The sequence below is a fragment of the Aphelocoma coerulescens genome, chromosome 14, assembly GCF_041296385.1.
Source record: "Aphelocoma coerulescens isolate FSJ_1873_10779 chromosome 14, UR_Acoe_1.0, whole genome shotgun sequence".
In the NCBI taxonomy this organism is placed as follows: domain Eukaryota; kingdom Metazoa; phylum Chordata; class Aves; order Passeriformes; family Corvidae; genus Aphelocoma; species Aphelocoma coerulescens.
The window spans coordinates 3,213,112-3,233,874 of NC_091028.1; the positions used below are offsets into that span (position 1 = coordinate 3,213,112).

General features: G+C 49.3%; 1 protein-coding gene across 12 annotated transcripts in view; it reads left to right on the plus strand.

Annotated features, from left to right (window-relative positions):
- The window catches only part of MGRN1 (mahogunin ring finger 1), a 55,114-nt gene that overhangs the window by 32,046 nt on the left and 2,305 nt on the right, over positions 1 to 20,763 (plus strand). For 5 of the 12 annotated variants that reach the window (XM_069029458.1, XM_069029459.1, XM_069029457.1 and 2 more), the window contains 10 exons: positions 2,659 to 2,725; positions 5,634 to 5,686; positions 7,961 to 8,008; positions 11,486 to 11,554; positions 13,503 to 13,662; positions 15,382 to 15,491; positions 16,347 to 16,418; positions 18,727 to 18,950; positions 19,936 to 20,059; positions 20,540 to 20,585. In XM_069029458.1, the coding sequence (XP_068885559.1) occupies positions 2,659 to 2,725; positions 5,634 to 5,686; positions 7,961 to 8,008; positions 11,486 to 11,554; positions 13,503 to 13,662; positions 15,382 to 15,491; positions 16,347 to 16,418; positions 18,727 to 18,950; positions 19,936 to 20,059; positions 20,540 to 20,585 (973 nt within the window). The other 7 variants (XM_069029450.1, XM_069029455.1, XM_069029454.1 and 4 more) reach the window with 5 other exon arrangements.

Consider the following 20,763-nt stretch of genomic DNA (forward strand, 5'->3'; position numbering starts at 1 on the left):
GTGGATTTTAGTTTGAAGATTTTGGGGTTTTTTGGGTGGTCCTCTAGTACAGTGGTCTCCAAAGTGAGGTGCATGCAATACAATTCATTGGGGTGTGGGAAGAACTTCGGAAATACATGTATGTAACCCGTAGATGATGAAAAACCCACATGTATTGGGAATATGTGCTCAAAACACGTTACTGATGGGATGAATAGTCAGAATAGTTTGGAGACCACTGCTCTGAAAGAGTCCTGTTGTGTTAAAGGGCCACATCCTGCACTATTATCTGTAGCAGTACAGTGTTGTGAGGGGATATTCTCCTTCTGGGGCAGATGTACACTGGTGCATCAATGCTGAATAAGGGAATGTTTTTCTCTTCTTAATTTAACCCATAACTGCAAACAGACCAGGGCTTGGTTTTAATTAAGCTTTGTGGCTTTTCTACATACCAAGATTTGTGGAGTTGTGTTAATTTTGGTATCTTTGGTATCTGCAAAATTCTAACATGGGCAGCAACCCTCAGGTTTCTGAACCTTAAAGCTTTGACCCAAGGGCTTCCCCTGTGCATGGCACAGGGAAGGAAAGCCTTGGTCTTTCCCCTTCTCTGTGCAGAACTGTGATAAGAGATTTCAAAGGCAGAGTAGTTGTTCTGTAGCTGCTGCTAATATATTTGTTCTGTGGATCCCTCTCCCAGCAAATGCACACTGATAATGGTGTTCATTTCCTGACCCAAGCCTGTGCAAGTGTATTGCATATGTGAACCCTGGTAGATAACTCTACCTATTGAAAACAAAAAAAAAATAGAAAAGAAAAGAAGAAAAAAGAAAAAAATAGGGGGGAAAAAAGTAATCTTTCATGTATTTGAAAGATTGAATAGCTATTGTCCTGAAGTTACAGTTACAACTATAATCAGTCCCGTGCCTTAACAAATGCCATGGTGGTTACCAAGAGCCTGCAGAGTCTGGTCTCCTGATGTCTTGGCTTCTCTGCCAATAGATGATTTCACAAGTTCAGCCTACAAAAGCCTGGAAGAGCTGCTTTTCAATCCCTTCTGTTGTCTGAGAGAGCTCAGATCCCTTTCTTCTTAAAGAATTGAGAAGCTTAATTTTCACTTTTGTTCCTGTCAGCAAGGTTTTAGCTCAAGTACTAAAGTCATATCCCTCTGACAGCTTAAAGGAAAAGTGGGTTTCCAGCTCTCTTTGCTTGTTCTGCTGCATCCTCTGTTTCCTCTTTTTTCATTGGTGTTACTGGAGCTGGAAAAAATGTGGAACAAGCACTGTGATTCCAAAGAGTTTCCCCTCCCATGTCAGCTCTGTGTTACATATTGGTCCTTGTCCTAAATCTTCCTAACTGGCCACCAAAATGCAGCACTTTTATCTGAGACAGCTGGCAGTGTCTTAGCTGTTTACAGTTGACATTTCAGATTTCTTTCCAGCTTTGTTATTGGTCTTGTTCAAAACCCCCAGATTTATTTCATATTTTTGCTTAGTGTAATACTCGGATATGACGTAGATCTTGGCTGGGGAGGAAGGGAAACTGATGTTTTGTTGGGTTGTTCTGTAAAAGGCTTTATAAAAGTTTATTTTATCTTCTTTATTTACTGATTTGCTTGGAAATTATAGAGTATGGCTTGTGTTGAGTCCGTTGTGTTCAGGACCCTAAAAATGAATGTGAAATGGTGCCTTAAAGAGGCCTTTTGTTTGAGAACACCAGAGTTTATATGGTAAAGCAACTTCGATTCTGTGATGTGACTTTGCCTTCAAATGGTTTCTCTTTTGATGGACTGGAGCAAATCAGGCTGCAAATGATGTTGGGGCTGTGGCCCCAAAGCACTGTCTGAACCATGCTGCAGCACTTGGAATTGGGTCTCAGTTTTCATGGAGAAACTGAAAACAGACTACCTGGAGCATCATGGTGAAATGACATCTTTTTTTTCAGTCTTGGCAAGAGATGAGACGAAAACGTCCAAGTCAGTAATTAACAAAACCAGCAGAAATCCAGTCCCTGAGCCACTTCCATTCCTGGCATAGGACAGTGTTTATAAGGTTGCCGTTTCCTTGTATTTCTAAGATGACACGGAGCTTTTGATGTGCTTTAATGAAGTGTAAGGCAAAGGGAGAAATTGAGACTGTTTCCCTTGCACTCAAATTTTCACTCTCACCAGTTAGAAGGTCAGGGACCTGCATTTCATAACAGGCCAAGAGATGGAAATCAGTCTGGTGTTTCCTTAAAGTGTTGTGTGAGCTTGAAGTTTTGCAGATTTTCCTCTTAAGTCTTCAGGAACTTCATACCAGAGCCAGGGTCTCTTTGTGGTGTTGGGAGCACAATGTGCTGCTGTGCTAAAGCCAATATATCATGTCCTACAAATCATTCAGAAGACTTTTAGGATACATGAATTAATGAGAATTAAATACCATTTGAAATTCAAACCGAGATCCTTTGCCTTGCTATCCTCAGCTGGTGGTTAGTGCCACATCAATGTGTGTGTGTTGTAGTTGACTCCCTTTTAAAGTTGGTGCCTGGAATTTTAAATCCTCCTGCTCTGTCATGTCCTTTTGGGACCAGGGACTGGGGACCTGTCAGAAGGGCCCTTCATTGATCTAACATGATCTGCAGTGTTGTCTTCAGGCAAGTCTGGTGTGAATTGTGTAACCTCAGCTCATTTCTTTCCCTCAGCTGAACTTTGACTTGGACCGTGGCGTGTTCCCTGTGGTCATCCGAGCAGTGGTGGATGAAGGGGATGGTAAGAGTTGATGCTCTGCTCCCATGGTCTTCTCCTGGCTCTCTCTAAGCTTATGTGACCCCTTCAGGACTGGCTTCCTTGGGGACCCTTTGCAGAATAAAAATATTTCAGGAGTTCACCATAACTTCCCTTTATTAAAAGGGCCAAGCTAACCACATAAAAAACATACTTTAAAAAATAGCCTCCATTTTTTACAGGAAAAATGGCCAGCTATTTAGTGTGGGAATAGTGTTTAGGAGAGCTCCTGGCTCTGGCACCAGTGCCAGGCACACAAATTAGAGCAAATGACTTCCTTGCTTGTTGGGTTTTTCTTTTGGAGTTTATCGGTCAAGGAGGGGGAAGTTGTTTTTTTCTCTCTCTTGAAGGGGTAAATTGTCTTCCTAAAAGCCTGGAAATCAGCAGAGAAAAGGAAATGGCTTTAAAATACTCAGGCCCCTCTTCAAGCAAATGCAGCTTCATTCAGCAGTTTGAAATTGTGCTTTTTCTGAGGATGTTGAATGGTTACTATGAAAGAGCATAACCTTTGAGGAGAAATAATTGTTGATTATTTAAAAATAATAACTAATCATAATTAGTAATTATGATTAATTGGTGATTATTTTTAAAGCACACTGCTATTTTGGAGAGGGTAGTCCAGTGAATATTTAGATTATTACTTTTAGATTAAACTCATCTTACATGGTATTTCCCTTAGGGGGTGTGTGTTTTTGGGCTCATTTGGAGTGTCAGCAATGAAAAAGACACAAAGAAAGTCACATTTTCTTTGAAATTGGGGGGTTTTATGGTCAGCAGGATCAGCATTTCACTTCTGTCACATTCTGCACAAAATTTAAGATAATTAGAAAAGAAAAAATCCATTGTTGATCACATTGTTCAGGTCAGTCACTTGCTCAGTTTCTTACGTTGTAGATGTGAAAAGGCCCAGAAACTCATTACGTTGTTTTACAGTCTTCCAAGCAGACAGAAATAGAACTGAATAAGCCAATTTAAAGTGTGACTAACAAAGCACAGTGCAACATAAAGGAAATTGCTTCTAAAGAGCATCTGTTTTTAGTGATTTCAGGCACTGTTAGTAATATCGACATATATGTGTATTTCTTGACCATAAATATAAAACACCTTCCTCTGTTGATGGAACTTCTGGCAAGGTATTTGTTCTCTCTAATGTTGGGCATGTCTAGAAGGATCAAAAATAGAACAGGAGGCAGTATGGGAAGCATACATTTATGCACATACCATGCCCAATCTTAGCCAATAGTGAACTCCCATCTATTTTAATAACCTAGAAAACGAGCTGCTTTTAAATCCCCTCCTGGAAAGAATATCAGCACAAAAATGTGTGACACTTGAGCGAGATTTGAGGAAATTGTTGTGTATTTTGATTCCTTTTTTAACTGATGGGACTGGAAGGAGTTGGCCTGGTGTGTTTGGAGCACCTGGAAAATTGCAGTTGGCCTGGAACCGCTTGTGTTAAATAAGGTTGAATGGTAAATTAAAATAGCAGTCAGGGAGATGCTGGTTTGGGCTGAGCTCTGCCATGGCTTGCAGTGTTAGCCCTGTCCCGTTGCTGCCAGTGGGATTGTTCCCAGGGAGAGGCACCGAACAGGAAGGAAAGGTGCTGCACAGAGCAGGTCACACCACTCTGGCCACACACACACACTCCTGGAATGCACAGAGGGTGTGAATTCTGTTACCTCTTCCCTGTCTGTTCAGACCGAGAGAAGGGACCTGAATTTCTTTTATTTTACTATGAGAGATAGAGCAGTCTTGCTCTTGGCTGGCAGTGGGAGGAGCAAGCAGATGAATTCCCAGTTTTAACCCCTTTTTCTGCATTTCGTTGTGTTCCTGATTCCACCCAAATTGCCACGACCAGCCTCAGTTACCCAGCAAATCTGCAGGCAAATCTCCCCTCTCTCACATACGGCTGTTTCCAAACATGGTCTGTGTGCCATAGTCCAGGGTATGGTTCCTCTGTTGTCTCTGCTGTTCTGGGAGCCCAAAGGAAGCGTGGAGTTCCTTTCCCTTTTAGACAGCACAGGAGTTGCTTCCTTGAGCTGCACCTTCCAGGCAGAGCTGCCCACCAGATCTCCTGCCTCTGCTGAGCACAGCCCTCATCACTCCAAGCAGGATGAGGTGCTTCCATGCCTTCCATTCCCTCTGTGTCTCCTCCACAAACTCTGTCTCCCATTTCCATATGATGAGTCTGAACAGGGCTCAGGAAAAGAATCCAACCAGCTGGAGCTGAACAGAATCTCAGAGTCCTGAGTGAGAGAGACTGGGATTGTACCTCGCCTCCTCTTCTCTCTGCTGAGGCAGCCAGGAATGCAGTACTGAAACCTCTGACAGCCCCTTCCCATTGCTATGGGATTAAGAGGGAACCCTCAAGTTTGGAAGAGGGAAAATGCTTGTCTTTGGGGAAAGAACTGGACAGAGATGTTTCAGTGGCTGAAGTTGGTATGAGAAATAAATGTTTCATAAGCATGTCTGACTAGACTGAAATAAAGTGATAAGTAACAGGGCTGGAAGTGCTGCCAATTGCTGTTAAACCAGATAGCTCTGTAATAAATTCAGGTAATTAAACCCAGGAATTTGAGGCCATGGGAGAATTGCACCAAGTGCTTTGTTTTATTGTCCCTTTCCAACCTCTGCAAACGAAGTGGGATAGTTTGGAGCACCCGGGACAATGAAGGCATGGTTCTGTAGGGCCCACCACAGAGTCCAGCAAGGTTTTATTCTTGCCCTGTTCTGAACCAACCTGATGACAAGATAAGTTCTAAATGCAGGAGAAGGTGAAAATAGAACAGATAGCAGCTGAGAAATTGTCAATGGACTAAAATTCAACTCGGGGTACTTTTATGCTTGTGCTGTTTCAAAGGTTTAACCAGGTCTGCCCTTTCTCTTTTTGCAGTAGTGGTTGAGGTCACTGGTCATGCCCATGTTCTTCTGGCTGCATTTGAAAAGGTAAATGAGGTGGTTTTTTTTATCCCTCTGTCCCTGTTCTTGTGTATGTAAACATTTCCACAGGTCATTAGTTTATATTTACATAAGACTTGGCACAGCAGAGTCCTGGCCCGTGACTGGGCTTCCTGGGTGCTGCTGTAGTACAAAGAATCATTTACAGCAGCTCCTGTGCAACCTGTAATTATCATTTGTACCTGAGCTGGTCACTCAGGGAATGGCAGGGGTGTTTCCTGTGTGTGGAGAGGGTGTGTTCCCATGGAGGGTGGAAGGTGTTGGCCTTGGCTGCTGCCATGCAGTTTTCCAGGGCCTCATGATTTTTGCAGAACTGGATCTGCTGTGTCCAGACTCTGCTGCACCATTGTTAGGCCTGAGTTTACACACAGGACCAAGCCCTCTTGGAAGGACTGGGATGCATCTGTAAAGACTGAGCTCCACTGCTTTTGAGTGGTGTGTTTGATGTAACTGACCCCTGCCTACATGGTAAGGCTAAGCTGTGTGCACAAGCCTTGATAACAAACTCTCTTCCCATGGTAACTGGACCCTGAAAACAGTTGCAATATCCATAACTGGGCCTGTCCATAGCATAACCCTGTTGTGTGTGGTTATGGTAATACTGCAGACACGTTTCCTGGGCAGGTGATACTTGGAGTGACATGCTGACGTGAGGCAAGAGGTGCTGCAGCAGAGCTGGAAATGTAGAGGGGAGCAGCATCAGTGCTGTGCTGTTGGAAATTCCCCACTTCCCAGCTGGCAGGTGGCTGACTTCTGTATCTCAATCTGCCTGGTTCCTGCCAGGTCCTAATTCTGTTCCTCTGAGGTAGATAATGTGGATGGTGACAAGCTGAGTCAGAGGGCATGGGAAGCACAGTCAGTCCTAAGGCAGCCATATGGCTGGAAGATGCTCTAAGTGTTCTAGGTTGCTTTTTTGTTGGACTTGGTCTGTGAAGAAAATGAGTTTTCCCCTTTTAGAAAGGCTGCTCTGAGCATTGGCTTTGTAGGTAGCTTTACTCCTGGCAATTGGACATCTGTCAGAAATGAGATGGAATCAGCTGCAGCACCCCTAGGATCAGGGCAGGGATATAATTGTAGTTTCCTCTGGCTGATGTGAGAGAACAACACAATGGAATCCTTCAGTCATAGTTCAGCCACTTCTTACCTCATCTTCCACTGAATGCTTAAAACAAGATTAAAATCTCCCTTTTAATAAAAAGTCACAAGGCAAAGTACATGGTGAGTTCTTCATCCTCTCTGTTTGGTTAAAATATATTCCCCATCCTTAGAGTAATTGCAGCTTTTGAAGTGTAGGTCCATAAATCCAGGGGAGGTCCTGGATAAATGAGCGCTGCTGATCCCCAGAGCTTGTTCAGAGGGAAGACAGACCAGCAGGACTTGGTAACTTGCTCTTTGTATGTATCTTTAAGATCAGAAGGATAACCTTGATCCTGTGTGTAATCTGACCTTGCAGCTCCTCCAAAGGCAGAAACTTGTTTGCATGAAAGCAGGACTGTTTTGTCTGGGGTGCAATGTTGTTGTCCCTTCCTTCTGAGACTCCTTCAGCAAACAGATGCAGATCTGCAGCTGTTCACAGGACCTACTGGAGCATCCCCTGAGTCTCCTTTGCTGCTCTCTAGGCTGTGGCAGGGGAGTTGGTTTCTTTCAGTTTAGTGGCCCTTGTGGATGATGTGGAAAGTAGAACTGGCACACTACTCCCATCATTAATTTTGGCACCAGGCATGCACAGAATTGTTCCAGCTGTGCCTGCTGCCACTGAGCCAATGAAAGGCTTGCAGCTCTGAGGATGTGGAGCACGTGGGACTTGTTTCTGACTCCATCCAGTGGGCAAACCTTGTTCTCAGCCTCATGGCAGCCCCCTTGCTCTGTCAGGGCGCTGGCCTCGAGTGACTCTGTCCCTTGATGTTATTTAGGGTGTTAACAAATATCCCCTGCCAAGTCTTGCTGGACTGGCTGAAGAAGTGTCTGCACCCAGATGGACTGCTTGCAACCTGAAAGCATCCAGTGTGCCAGGGGAGTTTTGTGTGTGCTCTGACCCACTTCAGCCAGGTTTAACTTGAGCCAAGTCTACCTGGCTCTGCACTGGAGCAGACCAGTAGCGCTTTGATACCCTGTTCCACTAACTCTGCTGGGAGGGACTGCCATCCAGGCTGTCCTGCTGATACACACCCCACCCTCCCCTTAGCTAGCAGATGCATCTCTGAAATGAGTCAATTCTGATTTGTATACTGCAGCTATTTAATGCTTTTTTTTTCCTGCTAGCACGTTGATGGCAGTTTTTCTGTGAAACCGCTTAAACAGAAGCAGATAGTAAGTACCTGTTTCCTGTCTACTCTTGGTTAAAGACTTTCTGGTGTCCCACAGCTGCCTGGCTGTACCCAGTGGGAAGGTTTGGTGTTCACTGAGAGCCTGAGATCTCACCTCCTTAGCTCAGATATCACAAGCAAAGGCAGCGGGGTGCTGGCAACCCTTAATTTTGCCGTTTCATCCCCCATCCTGGTGTGGTGCGATGTGCAGAAGCTGAGTAGTGCCTTATCAAGACTGGGGTTGCATCCAGTCCTGCATAGCCAGAAATACATCAGCAACTGCAAACTGCTACAATTGCCAAGAATTTCAGCTTCTAAAAAGAAATCTGGTAGTGATTCTGCTCCAAGGATCAGCTTGAAATGCCTTTAACAAAGAGATGAAATTTTGGTGGTCGATCCTCTCTCAGCTTTAGCTGTGTGCTGTGTTTTAGCTTCAAATGAGGTTTCACTTTGTCTGCTTACTTGATAGCTAGGGATTTCTGATTTGAATTAAGTACCTTTTACTACAAAGAAGGCCATTAAGTACTTTAGTAAGACACTCTTTGCTCTAAGATGTTCATTCCAGTCCCCGGGTCAGAAAAGAGCTACAAGCACTATCAGTAATCATAGCTCAAGATGGCATTTGGTGATTCTCTGTCTGCCTCACCAAGGCTGTGCAGAGACTCATGCCTTGTCCTCAGACTTGCTCATGAAAAGCCACTAATTTATCCCACTGGTGGGGTTTTTTTTTTGGGGGGGGGGAAGTTAATTTTTTTATGTTTAAACCTCTGCTTACATGGTGTAAGTCAGTGTTGGGTTACTGTACACTCTAAGGTAATGTGTGCACCCTTCTCCACTCAGCACTCCAGACTCCCAAAATGGAGGGTTTTGCTGGGAATGGTGCTGTCCAGGGAAGTTCCACCCTACTGCAGGATGGTTAGCTGACTCCTGCAGTGAAACAGTGTGTGCTTGTCTGTCTTCACTGGCAAAGCATGTCACCTTCCCACTCAGTGTTTGGCTGTGGGTACTTCTATTTTGTTGGCAGTCTGTAAAATGTAATGCTTGTAAGTTCTCTCCTGTGGCTTTTGAAATAGAAGGAAGCTCTTGTTAGAAAAACACACAGCACCACTGAAACAGCATCCTCACCCTTACAAGCACAGAGCAGAGCTGTAGAGTCTATGTCTGGAGTAAACCATCTGTATAACACTGTATATTCTTTGCCACCCCTGCTTTTCTTTTGCATTTCCCTCCCTGCCATTGCCAGGGTTGTGGGTACCTTTTGTGGGTATTGATCAGGAAGCAGCAGTGCATGAGCTGAACTGCTCTGTGCTGAGATCAGTTGAAGTCTAAGCACCAACCTGTCTGAAGAAAGTCAGCATGGATGAATATAAACAGATGGATCAGCGGAAAAACATGACCTGGACTTGGCCAGTGGCTCCATGTGCATCTGCGGAGGCTGTAAATAGCAACGGAAGCCTTTGGAAGGATGATGTGGTGTCAGGGATGGGTTGGAGAAGCATGAAGGTGAAGCATTGTGTACAACCACCTACTCCTTCTTAATTACTCCCACTCTGAAAACCTGGAGTTCTTCCTAGTAAGAGCTTTGTTGCACTGCTCACCCTTTCCCTACTGGGACAGAAGCTCCTCAGGATTTTTTGAGGGAAGCAGTCAAAAGGAACGCAGGCTCCTACAGAGACTTGGGCCTCTTTCTTCCTGACCTCTTCTATGCTTTGGGCTGACAACTTCTGCACTCACTGCCACTCATCATGATCCTCTGAAGAGTCAGGATGCTGGAACAAGGCTCTCTTTGAAATGCCAAGTTACAAAAGAACATCTCCCACATAATTGTTCCCAAACTTCCTGGGTGAGTTGTGAGCCGCTGCAGAGGGGTTTGCTCAGCAGTCCAACTGCTGATCTCATTGCCATGAAATGCAGGCCTAGAACAGATTGTCTGTGAGCTGCACACTGAGTTACACAGGGAGACTCTGGAATTAGTTTGTTGTCAGTGCTGTGTCCCAGCTCAGAGCACTTCTGAGCTGGCAAATGGGCTGGATACAGCCAGCTCCTGCCCCCACATTGGCACGTGTCATCTTCTGCAGCACTGGAATCCCATGGCAAAGCCACTCCTCTTCTGAGCAGTGACAAGAGGAGAGGAGAGAGGCCAGTTAGACATGGAAATGACAGAGGTCCTGGGATTGGCAAGCTCTTTTTAGCAGTGGGGTGCTGGTGCCTTGGCTTCTCTGCGTGTTGTGAGCTGGACATGGCAGGAGATGGCAGGAAAGCATTTCCTCCCCGTGTTTGTGGGATTTGCCTGTTTGGTACCTTGCAACCCTTTTACCTGTCGCAAGGGTTTCTGTGGAGGAACACATCCTGCTCTGGGGAAGCTGCTGTGTAGCACCAGATCACAGAATCACAGAATCATTTAGGTTGGAAAAGAGCAGCAAGATCATCAAGTCCAACCTGTGACTGATCACCACCATGCCACGCAGCCCACTCGTTCTTTGAACACCTCCAGGGATGGTGACTCTACCACCTCCCTGGGCAGCCTCTTCCAATGTCTAACAACCCCTTCCATGAAAAAATGAGCCTCCCCTGGTGTTACAGATCCCTCTGCAGAGCCTTCCTGCAATCCAGCAGATAAACACTCCCACCAAACTTAGTGTTGTCTGTGAACTTACTGAGGGTACACTTGATCCCCTCACCCGGATCATCAATAAAGATGTTTAACAGGACTGAATCCTGACTGCCTCAGTGCTGTAATTCAGCTGCTTGGGGAGGGGTTGCAGGCACCTGCCAGTTTGCAGAAGTCGTGGCTTGGAGTTATCCCAGGTTGGGGCTCTGAGCAACTTCCACCTGTGCCTCAAGCACCTTCTGCCACCACACCCCCAATTTAGAGATGCCACCAAGGGCCTGGGAATGGCAGTAAATGACACTGCACTAACGTAGAGTTATTTTTTGAGTGCTTCTCATGCTTAGGGACATGGTTTGTCTGTTCTCAGTAGCTTAACCTTATGCTCCCAGGGGATGAACAGGGAGGTGATGTGCTGCCACTGGCATGCCAGTAAGGAGCTGCTGGCACAGCCCATCTGCCGAGGTTGCAAAAATGGGTGGAAGTTCATCTTGGTTAAAGTTAAGCAGGACCTCACAGAGGAGAGGATGGTGGAAGGCTGATTTCCTCTGGATTATTTGAGCTATGGGTGTGTTTTCCCTCTAGATGTCTGGGACAAGCAGAGTACTTGTTTTTTAGATTATTTTGGTAGCCCAGCTAGCCATTTTTGTTACTCTGCTCAGACCAGGCAGGATGGGCTCTACTTTTTGAGCAAGGAGAACCTCATTCTTCCCAGCTGTCCTTTGCAATATTTGTTTCTGTTAACTTTTTCATATCACTATAAGGGTGAGCTCTGGGTGTAGCATGGACATTTGACAAAGGGAGGGAGGGAAGGTGGTCATAAACCAGCAAGGATAGAGCAGCTGTCACTCCAACTTTGGTGTTCTCCCCTAGGTTGACCGGGTGAGCTACCTGCTTCAGGAGATCTATGGCATCGAGAACAAAAACAACCAGGAGACCAAGGTAAAGGTGCCCAGGAGGCTCCCCTGGCTGGGGGTTTCCAGCCTGCACCTTCTGCTTTTGTTCTTTACGATGGGGATTGTCAGGGCAATGTAGAGGTGCTTCCCAGAGCCAAGTCTGTGTCATTCCTGCAGGCACCAAAGAAGCCCAGGGATGACAGATCATCCCTGGTGTCAGGCCCAAACAGTCAGTGGAGTTGTGCTGAGGTAATTTTGGGCAGCATGAGGCTCTTGAGGATGTTCCCATGGCTGGGACTGCTAGGAAAGAAGGGCATCAGTGCCCCAGGGGTGTGTCAGAGCACTGATTTTTAGGGCTTGTACAGAGCCAGTGTTGCTGCCTCTCTGCAGACAAGGCGGTCATGCCTGGTGTCTGTGCTTTGCTCTCATGGCTCCTTCATGTTCTGGTTGGGGGTTCTGCATGTTCCTGTAGTGTCTCAGAGAACTGAGCTCTCTGGGGTTTGCCAGTGTCCAGAGACATTCCTCTTGCATTCCTCTTGCATTCCTCTTGCACTCCCCAGCAGGAGGGAGCACAGCACCCATAAGGGATGTGTATGCAAATGCTATAACCAGAAACGTTTCCCATCTTGAGGCAGGAGCTGCTGCTGGATCCCAGCCTGCTGCACAGCCCTGCACAGGTTGTGTGACTGCTCTATTCTTCCTTTAGCCTTTGTAGAGCTGCCCTTTGCTGCCACCTGGGCTGTGGACTGGGCCACCCAGTGCTGGCCTCGGGATCACACTGCTCCAGGGTGTGGAGTCCATGATTAGCAATCCCTGGAGTAGCCACAGAGCAAGACAAGCAGGATTTCCTCTCCAGTGTCCTGCCCAGAGCCTCCTGTGATCCCTGTCTGCCTGTGCCAACATGTAGCACCTGAAGAGGCAGGAGGGAGAAATCTTTTCTAAAATTTTTCTTGCACAGGATCTATTTAACAGGATTCTCTTTGGGCCTTCCAGGGTCTTGTGATGATTCTCTTGATCCAGCAATGTTTGTGGCCCATCAGACAAGTGGCCTGGGGCCATTTTTGTTCTTCCTTATTCAGCAAACCACGTGAGCGGGACAGCAAAGAGCCTGCTCTCCCTCCAAAAAAAGGCTGGTTGAGGATGTGGCAGCAGCACAATTGCTGTTTACAGTGAGGTTGCCCATGGTCTGGCACGTGTTAGCCCCAGTGACCAAAGGGGCCCCAGGTGAAGGTGAAGGGTGACCCATCCTGGGTCATCGTAGTGGGCTCTGACACAACTTCTGTGACATCACTGGGGAGACTGTGGAGTTTTCTGGTGTCAGTCTTATGGCTGGAGAGTGAGTTTCTCCTCCCAGCTTGATCAGTGGCTGTGATCCAATTTATGGGGCTCTGAGAAAGATGAGTTTGAAGCACGTTCATATTGAATGGGTCCACACTTTTACCGGGGTAGCTGTGGGCAGGTGAGCATCCTGGGCTGGTTCTCCTGCAGCTGCATCAGAGCTTGTGCCAGCACAGGAGATGCAGGAGAACCACTCACTTCCTCAGGGACCTGTGGACGCTGGGCTAGACATGGCTGGAATGACAGGCAGCACACAGCTCCTTTTGGGGCTGCTCTCTCTGTGGGGAAGAAAGGCTGGAGTTGCCAGAGTTCACTTCCCTATTGACCCTGGAGCCACCAGGATGGGAGGCAGGAACTTGTTCCTGGTCAGCCTCAGTCAAGGGGATCCCTGCCCCAAAACAGGTCCCCTCTGGACAGAACATGGCTCTGGGGAAGGACAACTCTGCCATGAATTCACAGTGCAGTGCCCTGAGAGGAAGGAGTGTGAGCAGGGCTGTGTGAGCTACAGCTTGCTCTCCTTGAGAAACCCCTGCTGAGAGCTGCAAAAAGAGAATTTCCACAGACTTCTGGGTGGGAAATTACCGCAGGCTCCTTTCCCTTGCCAGTTTGGCATAGCCCCCACCATTCCCATGCCAACCTCTTGCCTCTCCTTGCAGCCTTCAGACGACGAGAACAGTGACAACAGCAACGAGTGTGTGGTTTGCCTGTCGGACCTGCGGGACACCCTCATCCTGCCCTGCCGCCACCTCTGCCTCTGCAACTCCTGCGCCGACACCCTGCGCTACCAGGCCAACAACTGCCCCATCTGCAGGCTCCGTGAGTCCCCCATGCCCCTTCCCGAGCTCCTGATAAGGCAGTGCAGGCTGGGAGAAGGAGCCTCTTTTATGTCCCCCTCCCCAAGGCTCAGCATTGCACGTGCTGCTGCTCTCACTGGCATCTGAAGATTCTCAGCACCTAAAATAAATGTCCTCAGACAGGAGAGGAGAATGGCTCTCTGTCCAGTGCCTCCCTGGCCACTCGCCCTCTTCCTGGGGTGGATCTGAAGGTGCAGGTGCTCTGGGCTGTGCCATGTCAGCACTTGTTGTGTTTTGGTGAAGATGATGGAAAATCCCCCAAAGGGAGGGGATGGAGAAGCTTTATCCTGAGACTGTCTGGCTGAGAGAGCAGCCAGCTCCACTGGAGGGCTGTCCAAGTACATAGCATGATTTTTTTTCCTTCTGACAACCTTACCCAGATTTCACCAGGAGGCAGAGATGTGATAACAGTCACTTTGGAGTCCTTTGCTCTACCAGGAGTTAGGAGGATTTGCTTAACCCCTGCATTGCTCAGCTCCCAAAAGATGGAAAAAATTAAATACATGTTTTGATACTCAGGCAGCATTTGCTGAATTCTGTGTTTTTTCTCAAAAGCACAGAGGCACAGGAGGTCCTTGAGAAATTTGTGTTTTTGCTGGAAGAGGCAGAGTGTGTATTTTACCCTCTGGTCTCTGATGTATTTGATTGTTTCTAACTGACAATTCTCAGGAAAAGAAATAAAGAGCCTAAGACAGATGTTCAGCCTGAGAAATTAAATCCAGAGAGTCCAAACATGGCAAAGAGCAGTAACCAAAAGCAAGATCCCACCAGAGGAAGTGCCAGACAGCCTTCACTATAAGTAGCACACCATAAAACACAGGAACAGCATTGTCTCATCTGCAGGCTGCAGGGGAGTGGGTTGTATTTGTTTGGAAAATGCCCCCATCTCAGACTTCCTGGGAATCTGCTTCTGGGGAGTGCAGAGGCAGAAAGGATAGATTGGTACCTCTATTCTCTGGCTCTAGGCTGATCTTGAAGGGGCTGATTGTAACAAGAACTAGGGAGATGCCTGGCAAGTTCCCACAGCTGCATCAGAACAGATGTCTGGCTCGTTTGTATGCGCCCTTGGCACAGGGGAACAAACAATATTAAAGATCTGCAAGATAGAAGAGATCTGCAGGGAGTGGAGATCAAAGCTGTGGTGGTGGGAGGACTGAGAGGTGGCTGTGCTGGAGACAGGAGTACAGCCACTAATCCTCCAGCTGGAGCCTTTCACCACCACAGCTGGACTCCAGGGCTGAGGTTTGTGGGGCCTGAAGGAACCCAGAGGGGTTTTAACGAGTCCCCCACCCAACCTGTAGCATGCAGTGCACTCCTGAGGCCGAGCTCATGTTTTTCTTACTGTGGTGTTGTGACCTACCCTTTAGGGGAACTTTTCTGAGCCTCTGCACTTGTACAGTACCTGAAGTACCCTGTCCATGACTGTACTGGGGCAGGCAGTGCCTGTTCTCCACAAGGGCTCTGTGTACTCAGACTTTTTCAGCCAGCAGATCCCTTCCCTGTGTAGATCAATGGACTGGAAGCCTGACCCCATCACTTGGCTTTGGGGTGCTCCATGGCCCAGCTCCCCATGCGCAGGGGAGCTCCCTCATGCCAACAGTGTGTCTGTGGCAAGGTGAGGAGCTCTGGCACGGCCTGGCCCTGCTGGGCTGGGCAGTCACCACCTCCTGTTCTCTCCTAGCCTTCCGTGCCCTGCTGCAGATCCGGGCAGTGAGGAAGAAGCCAGGGGCTCTGTCGCCGGTCTCGTTCAGCCCTGTCCTGGCACAGAGTGTAGACCATGATGAGCACTCTGTAAGTACCTGGTGACCCCTGTACAAAGCCTGGGCGCTGGTCTCAGCCTGAGCAAGCAGCTGGTGGGTGCATGAGCTGTTTGGCCTGATGGCTGGGGGCCCTGGAACCTCAGGAGGTTTGGTCAGACCCCCCACCGAGGGCTTCCCAAGCAGTGTCGCCTTTCTTATCAACCTGCTAGACTGCCATGGGTTAGTAACACAACTGGATTGGAGGAAACAAAGCCACAGAAACCTCAGGATGAGAAGGTTTCTTGTTGCCTGGCCCAACAGAAAAGGGGCAGACTCTGGGCATGGCAGGGTGGGAGCTGGGAAAACAGGGCAGAGGGGTTCCAGCTGGACTTGCACACACATCTGTGTGGCAGCACACGGATGAAATGCACTTGGCACTGGGGTTCCCAGCGTGGGAGCAGAAAGGCCTCCTTGTGGCAGCTTCCCTGGATGTCTTGGCATGCATCTGAGGGAGTGTGGGATGGGAAGTGTTGTGGTGGCCTCAGGGCCCAGTTGCATGTCCCCAGTGTGGTGAGGGCAGCAACTCATTGTTGCACAGCTGGCTCTGCTGAGACACCAAGATTAGAGTGAGGAGAAGGAGAACTGCATCTAAACCATCCTACAGGCTTTCATGGGAACAGATACTGTCACAGAAAAAGGCTGGGTTTATCCATCTGCCCTCTGCTGCCTTCAGCTAGGGCTGAGGAATAGGGTGGTGGAGAAGCCCCAAGGGTTGTGGTGAAGCAGAGCGTGGTGTATGGAGGACACGGGTGCTGTCACCTGCAGCAAGGTGAGGAGATGCTGTGTGTCTCTTCCTGTCACTAACCTCAAGAAACAACTTCTTTAAAACATGGTTTTCTCTTGACAGCGCCCCTTTAAACCCCTTAAGGTGAGCTCTGTCTCCCTGCCCAACAGGAAGCCTAGAAGGGAAGTAAGAACAGTAAGTGGACTTGGCTGGTTGCACTTGACAGTTCTCTGCCAGCAGCATCACCTGCACGTGACAGTGTTACACACGAGGGCTTGCTGACATGCTGGGTTTGGCCTGTGCCCCTGCCAGGCTGTGACACTCCACGTCCTTCACATTGGCAGTGAGATGCTTACACCCTGCACAGAAGATCACTGACATCCCTGGTTTGCCTGTGGAGGAACAAGCAAGGAGGAAGCAGCTTGGCATAGGGGTCTGATGCTGACTCTCGGGGACTGTCCTCTGGCTGATTTATGGTTCCTGGCCAAGATGTTTTACAGCTTCATAGGAATGTGGGCAAGCTGCAGTCCCCACAGCTCACCTAAAAGCTTCCTTGCACTTACCTCATCCCCTTGGCAGTTTGGTGTGGGCACATCTTGGTGCAGTTTCTGGTGCTGAGATGTAGAGGTGCAGTTGGAGCTGGTCTTGGATTCAGGAGCACTGGCTGTGACAGGCTGGTTTGCTTTTATGGAAACAGGAAGGATGGAGCTTGTCTTGGTTAGGACCCTCTGAGTTGGTTTGGGAGTGTGTAACTGGACTGCTATGCTGGGGACAGCATGAATGGCAATTGTGGGGGTCCAGGAGGTGGGAATGGGAAAGGTGAGGGAGCCCCCAGGCCAGGAAGGCTGCTTGTGCCCTCTTTGTTTACTCCCATCAAATGCAGCCATGGCTGTCATCTCTGTCAAGGAGGTTGCAGTTTTCTTTTGCTCAAGCCAGCTCAGATGCTCAGCCTTGTAGGAATGTGGCTTGCTGGGCTTGTCAGGTCTGGAGAAAACCTGGTGCTGGGTTCAGGTTTGAACCCATTCTGGCATGACCTGGCTCTCTGCAAGCCTCCCACAGGGACTAGCAGTGTTCCTGAGTGTGTGGTGTGAGTGTCCCAGAAGGGAGTGGTGTCTCAGTGAAGGTGTTGTAGCTACCGGCTGGGAAATCCTCCTCCAGCCTCTGAGCTGTGCCATGCAACCTGAGCTTTCACCACAGCACCCCAAATGGGCAGCCTTTGAACCCTCAGGGCCTGGTCTGCACAGCCAGGAGAAAAAGTCCCAAACATGAATCAAAGGGGGTTTGTCTCCCTGACTTTTCTGTCCACAAAATAGCACAGCTGAGCTGCTGTCTGCAGATGAAAGGTTTTTTGGAGATGGCTTTTGGCCCCACCGCCTACAGCTGGCAGCAGCTGAGAACCCATTCCTTGTTTAGCTAAGCTGATTATCTTCAAAGCTCATAACCATCACAGGACCAATACTGGGATGTGGGTTGGTGATTGACCCCAGGTGCCACTCATTCTTCCTTCCCCATCAGACCTAAGTCCTCCAGTGACCACAGGTGAGTCAGTTCAGCACTCAGCTCACACCAAATTAGTGGCTGTGTTGGAACAGGCTGCTGGGCAGGCTCATCTGCAGCTGTGTGACTGGGACATGGGGCACACAGAAGCTGTGGAGGTTCATGGCCAGGCTTAGCAGCACCATGCCATCCTCTGTACAACTTAGAACCACCTCCTTGAGGACACGGGGCTGAAACAGCTCAGTTTAATGTAGCCTAGACTGTTGCAGTGTCGCCTCTTGATTTGCATCAGGCTGGGCTGAGCTGCCTGTGGCCTCCTGGGTTGCACATAAACCCCATTTGTCCCTGTGTCCACAGTCTTTATGCTCAGGAGGATTTTTGGAGTTAAACTGGTTGATTTAATAGCTTTGCAAGGGTCTCTTTGACTGGCAGCTTTGTGATTTACAGAGGGAATGGGAATTGCTGTGGTTTTCCTTCCTCCTTATGGGTTCAGTGGTTCTGTGATCCCTTTCCTGCCTTTTAGCAGAGGTGACTGTGCAGGGAGCCAGTGTTAACAGCTGAGAGGACACAGGAGAAGTGGAATTGGGGTAGGCTTCAAGAACCATCTCACATGCTCCCCTCCTTCAGCTCTGGCTTGTTGACACTGGTAGTGCTGTGAAACAGCTGCGGTTCCATGGCTGGGAGCACAACTGGGATGTGCCTTGAGCTGGAAGGGTCTCTGATCCACTGGAGGAGCTTTCAGGGGACAAAATCCAAACATACTTTATAGCAGCTTTTTAGGAGCCTGCTTTCTCACCCTCCTTGCCCAGCTCTTGAAAGCACTGCTCTGGGAATTTGCCTGGAGCATCACCAGCATTACAGCCCTGAGGGGAATGTGTGGCTGTTGCTGGGGAGGGAGCCAAGGTGTCCTGGAGAGGTGGCTGTGGGGATGAGCTGCCTGGGGGGGGGCAGGGGGCTTCCAACCTGGTGATATTTTCCTAACATCCCCCCTCTTTCTCACCCACAGAGCTCTGACAACATCCCCCCAGGCTACGAGCCCATTTCCCTGCTGGAAGCGCTGAACGGCCTTCGCTCGGTGTCCCCCTCCATCCCCTCGGCCCCTCTGTATGATGAGATCAGCTTCTCCGGGGTGGTGGACGGGATGCCTCCCGCCAGCCGCCCGCTTGTGGGCATGGACAGAGCCCTGGAGGGTGGCCACCAAAAGGGCAAGCGCAGCAAGTCTCCAGACAGGTCAGCAGGGCACAGGGTCCACTCCTTTTGCAAGCCCTGACGCTTGGTGGCCACACGCACTGGGAGCCAGGAGAGGGCTCTGGCTGGTCCCATCACAGCTAACTCAGAATTTTAGGAGGCCAGCAGGTACTTGTGCCAGGGAGAGAACTGGGACATTGTCCCTGTGTTCAACCTGAGGTTACAGCTCTGTCACCAAAAGAAAGAGGATTTTTAACAAGGAGAATTTAATCATAGAATCACAGAATGGTTTGGGTTGGAAAGGGCCATAAAGCTCACCTCGTTCCAACCCACTGCTGTGGACAGAGACAATTTCCACTATCCCAGGTTGCTCCAAGCCCTGTCCAACCTGGCCTTGGACATTTCCAGGGATAGGGCAGCCACAGCTTCTGTGGGCACCCTGTGCCAGGGCCTCATCACCCCCACAGTAAAGACTTTGGATGGAAATGTCTCCTTCCCAATGCACTTAGTCCTTGAATTTACATTTGATGTCCAGACCTTACTGGGTTTCAGCTTTCCATGGAGCTCCTCAGTAGCAAAGGAATGGGGAGAGGAGTGACCTGAATTTCAGAGCACAAAGTGCTGCACTGAGATCCTGTAGTTCTTGTCTGAAGGCTCCTCTGTTGGCCCTCTGATGGAGGGTTTAGGTGAGGATACAGGGCTGTTCAGATCAGATCAGATCAGACTGGGTTTGTTCCTGGCACTCCTCACTGTGCTCCAGCCCAGATTTTCACCTGGGAAGGGAGCCCTGAAAGTGTGAGGAGCAGCGTGGGACCTGGGCCTCTTGTTGCTGTGCCAAAGTTTGGCACCACTTGGCTCTGTCCCACCTTGCTGCTGCTGCTCTCCATGTAGCCAATACCGAAGGCTCTGGTGAATTCAGCTCCCTAGTCTGAGCTCCTGCCCATGAGAGTTGGCTTGTGCTGCCCCCAAGTCCTCCAGGCCCCAGGGTGCTGGCAGCTCCCTGCAAATGGAGTTTCTCTTGCTGCAGCACACTACGGTCCCCCTCATCCCCAATCCATGAGGAGGATGAGGAGAAGCTCTCCGAGGACTCTGACTCACAGGCGGTGCTGAGCGGGGGTGAGCTGGTCCTGAGGGAGACCAGCTCTCCAGAGGTAAGTGTGTGCTCTGCTGGGGGGGCTTCTGAGCCAGAGCTCCTCTTGGGGGGGCTTCTGGGACATGGGAAGTGACTGCTGAAGGGCCATTGCCCAGAGCCAAGAGTCTTGGCCTATTTTATTTACCCCTAGGGCTCCGTGGGGAAGGAGGTAGCCACTCCCTGTGCTCCTGACACCTCTTTGGGAGTGGAAAACCACTCAGCTGGAGCCGTGGCAGAGCTGACCTTCCCCAGCATCCTGGGCGAGCCCAGCAGTGTTTGGGGCAGGGGTGGGAGCTGGGCCTTAGGAGCTTCCAGTGCCCACTTCTGGTAAGACCCCTCCATCCCAGCCTTTGGTGCTACAGCACTGGGGGCAGCCCCCTGCTCCTGCCCTGGAACAAGCCCTGGCCCCACCTGAGCTCCCTGGAGAAAGCCAGAGCAGGAGAATGGCACAGCAAAGGCCTCCAGCTGCAGAAGTAACCTGTGCTGTCCCTCCTTACAGAGCGTGGCAGGGGAAGAGATGGAGGAGGCCTCATCGGTGCAGCAGGGTAGGTGTGGGTGCAGCCAGACCTCGGCTCAGTGTTCAGTGCTGTTGTGGTGGGACAGGGACAATTGGGGAATGAACAAATGAGCTCTGAAACATCCAGCCCCCTAAGTCCATCTCTGAGGCTCTGTGCTTCACCAGGGAAGGGTGCTGGGGTCTTTTCTTGGAGGCGAGGGAGCAAA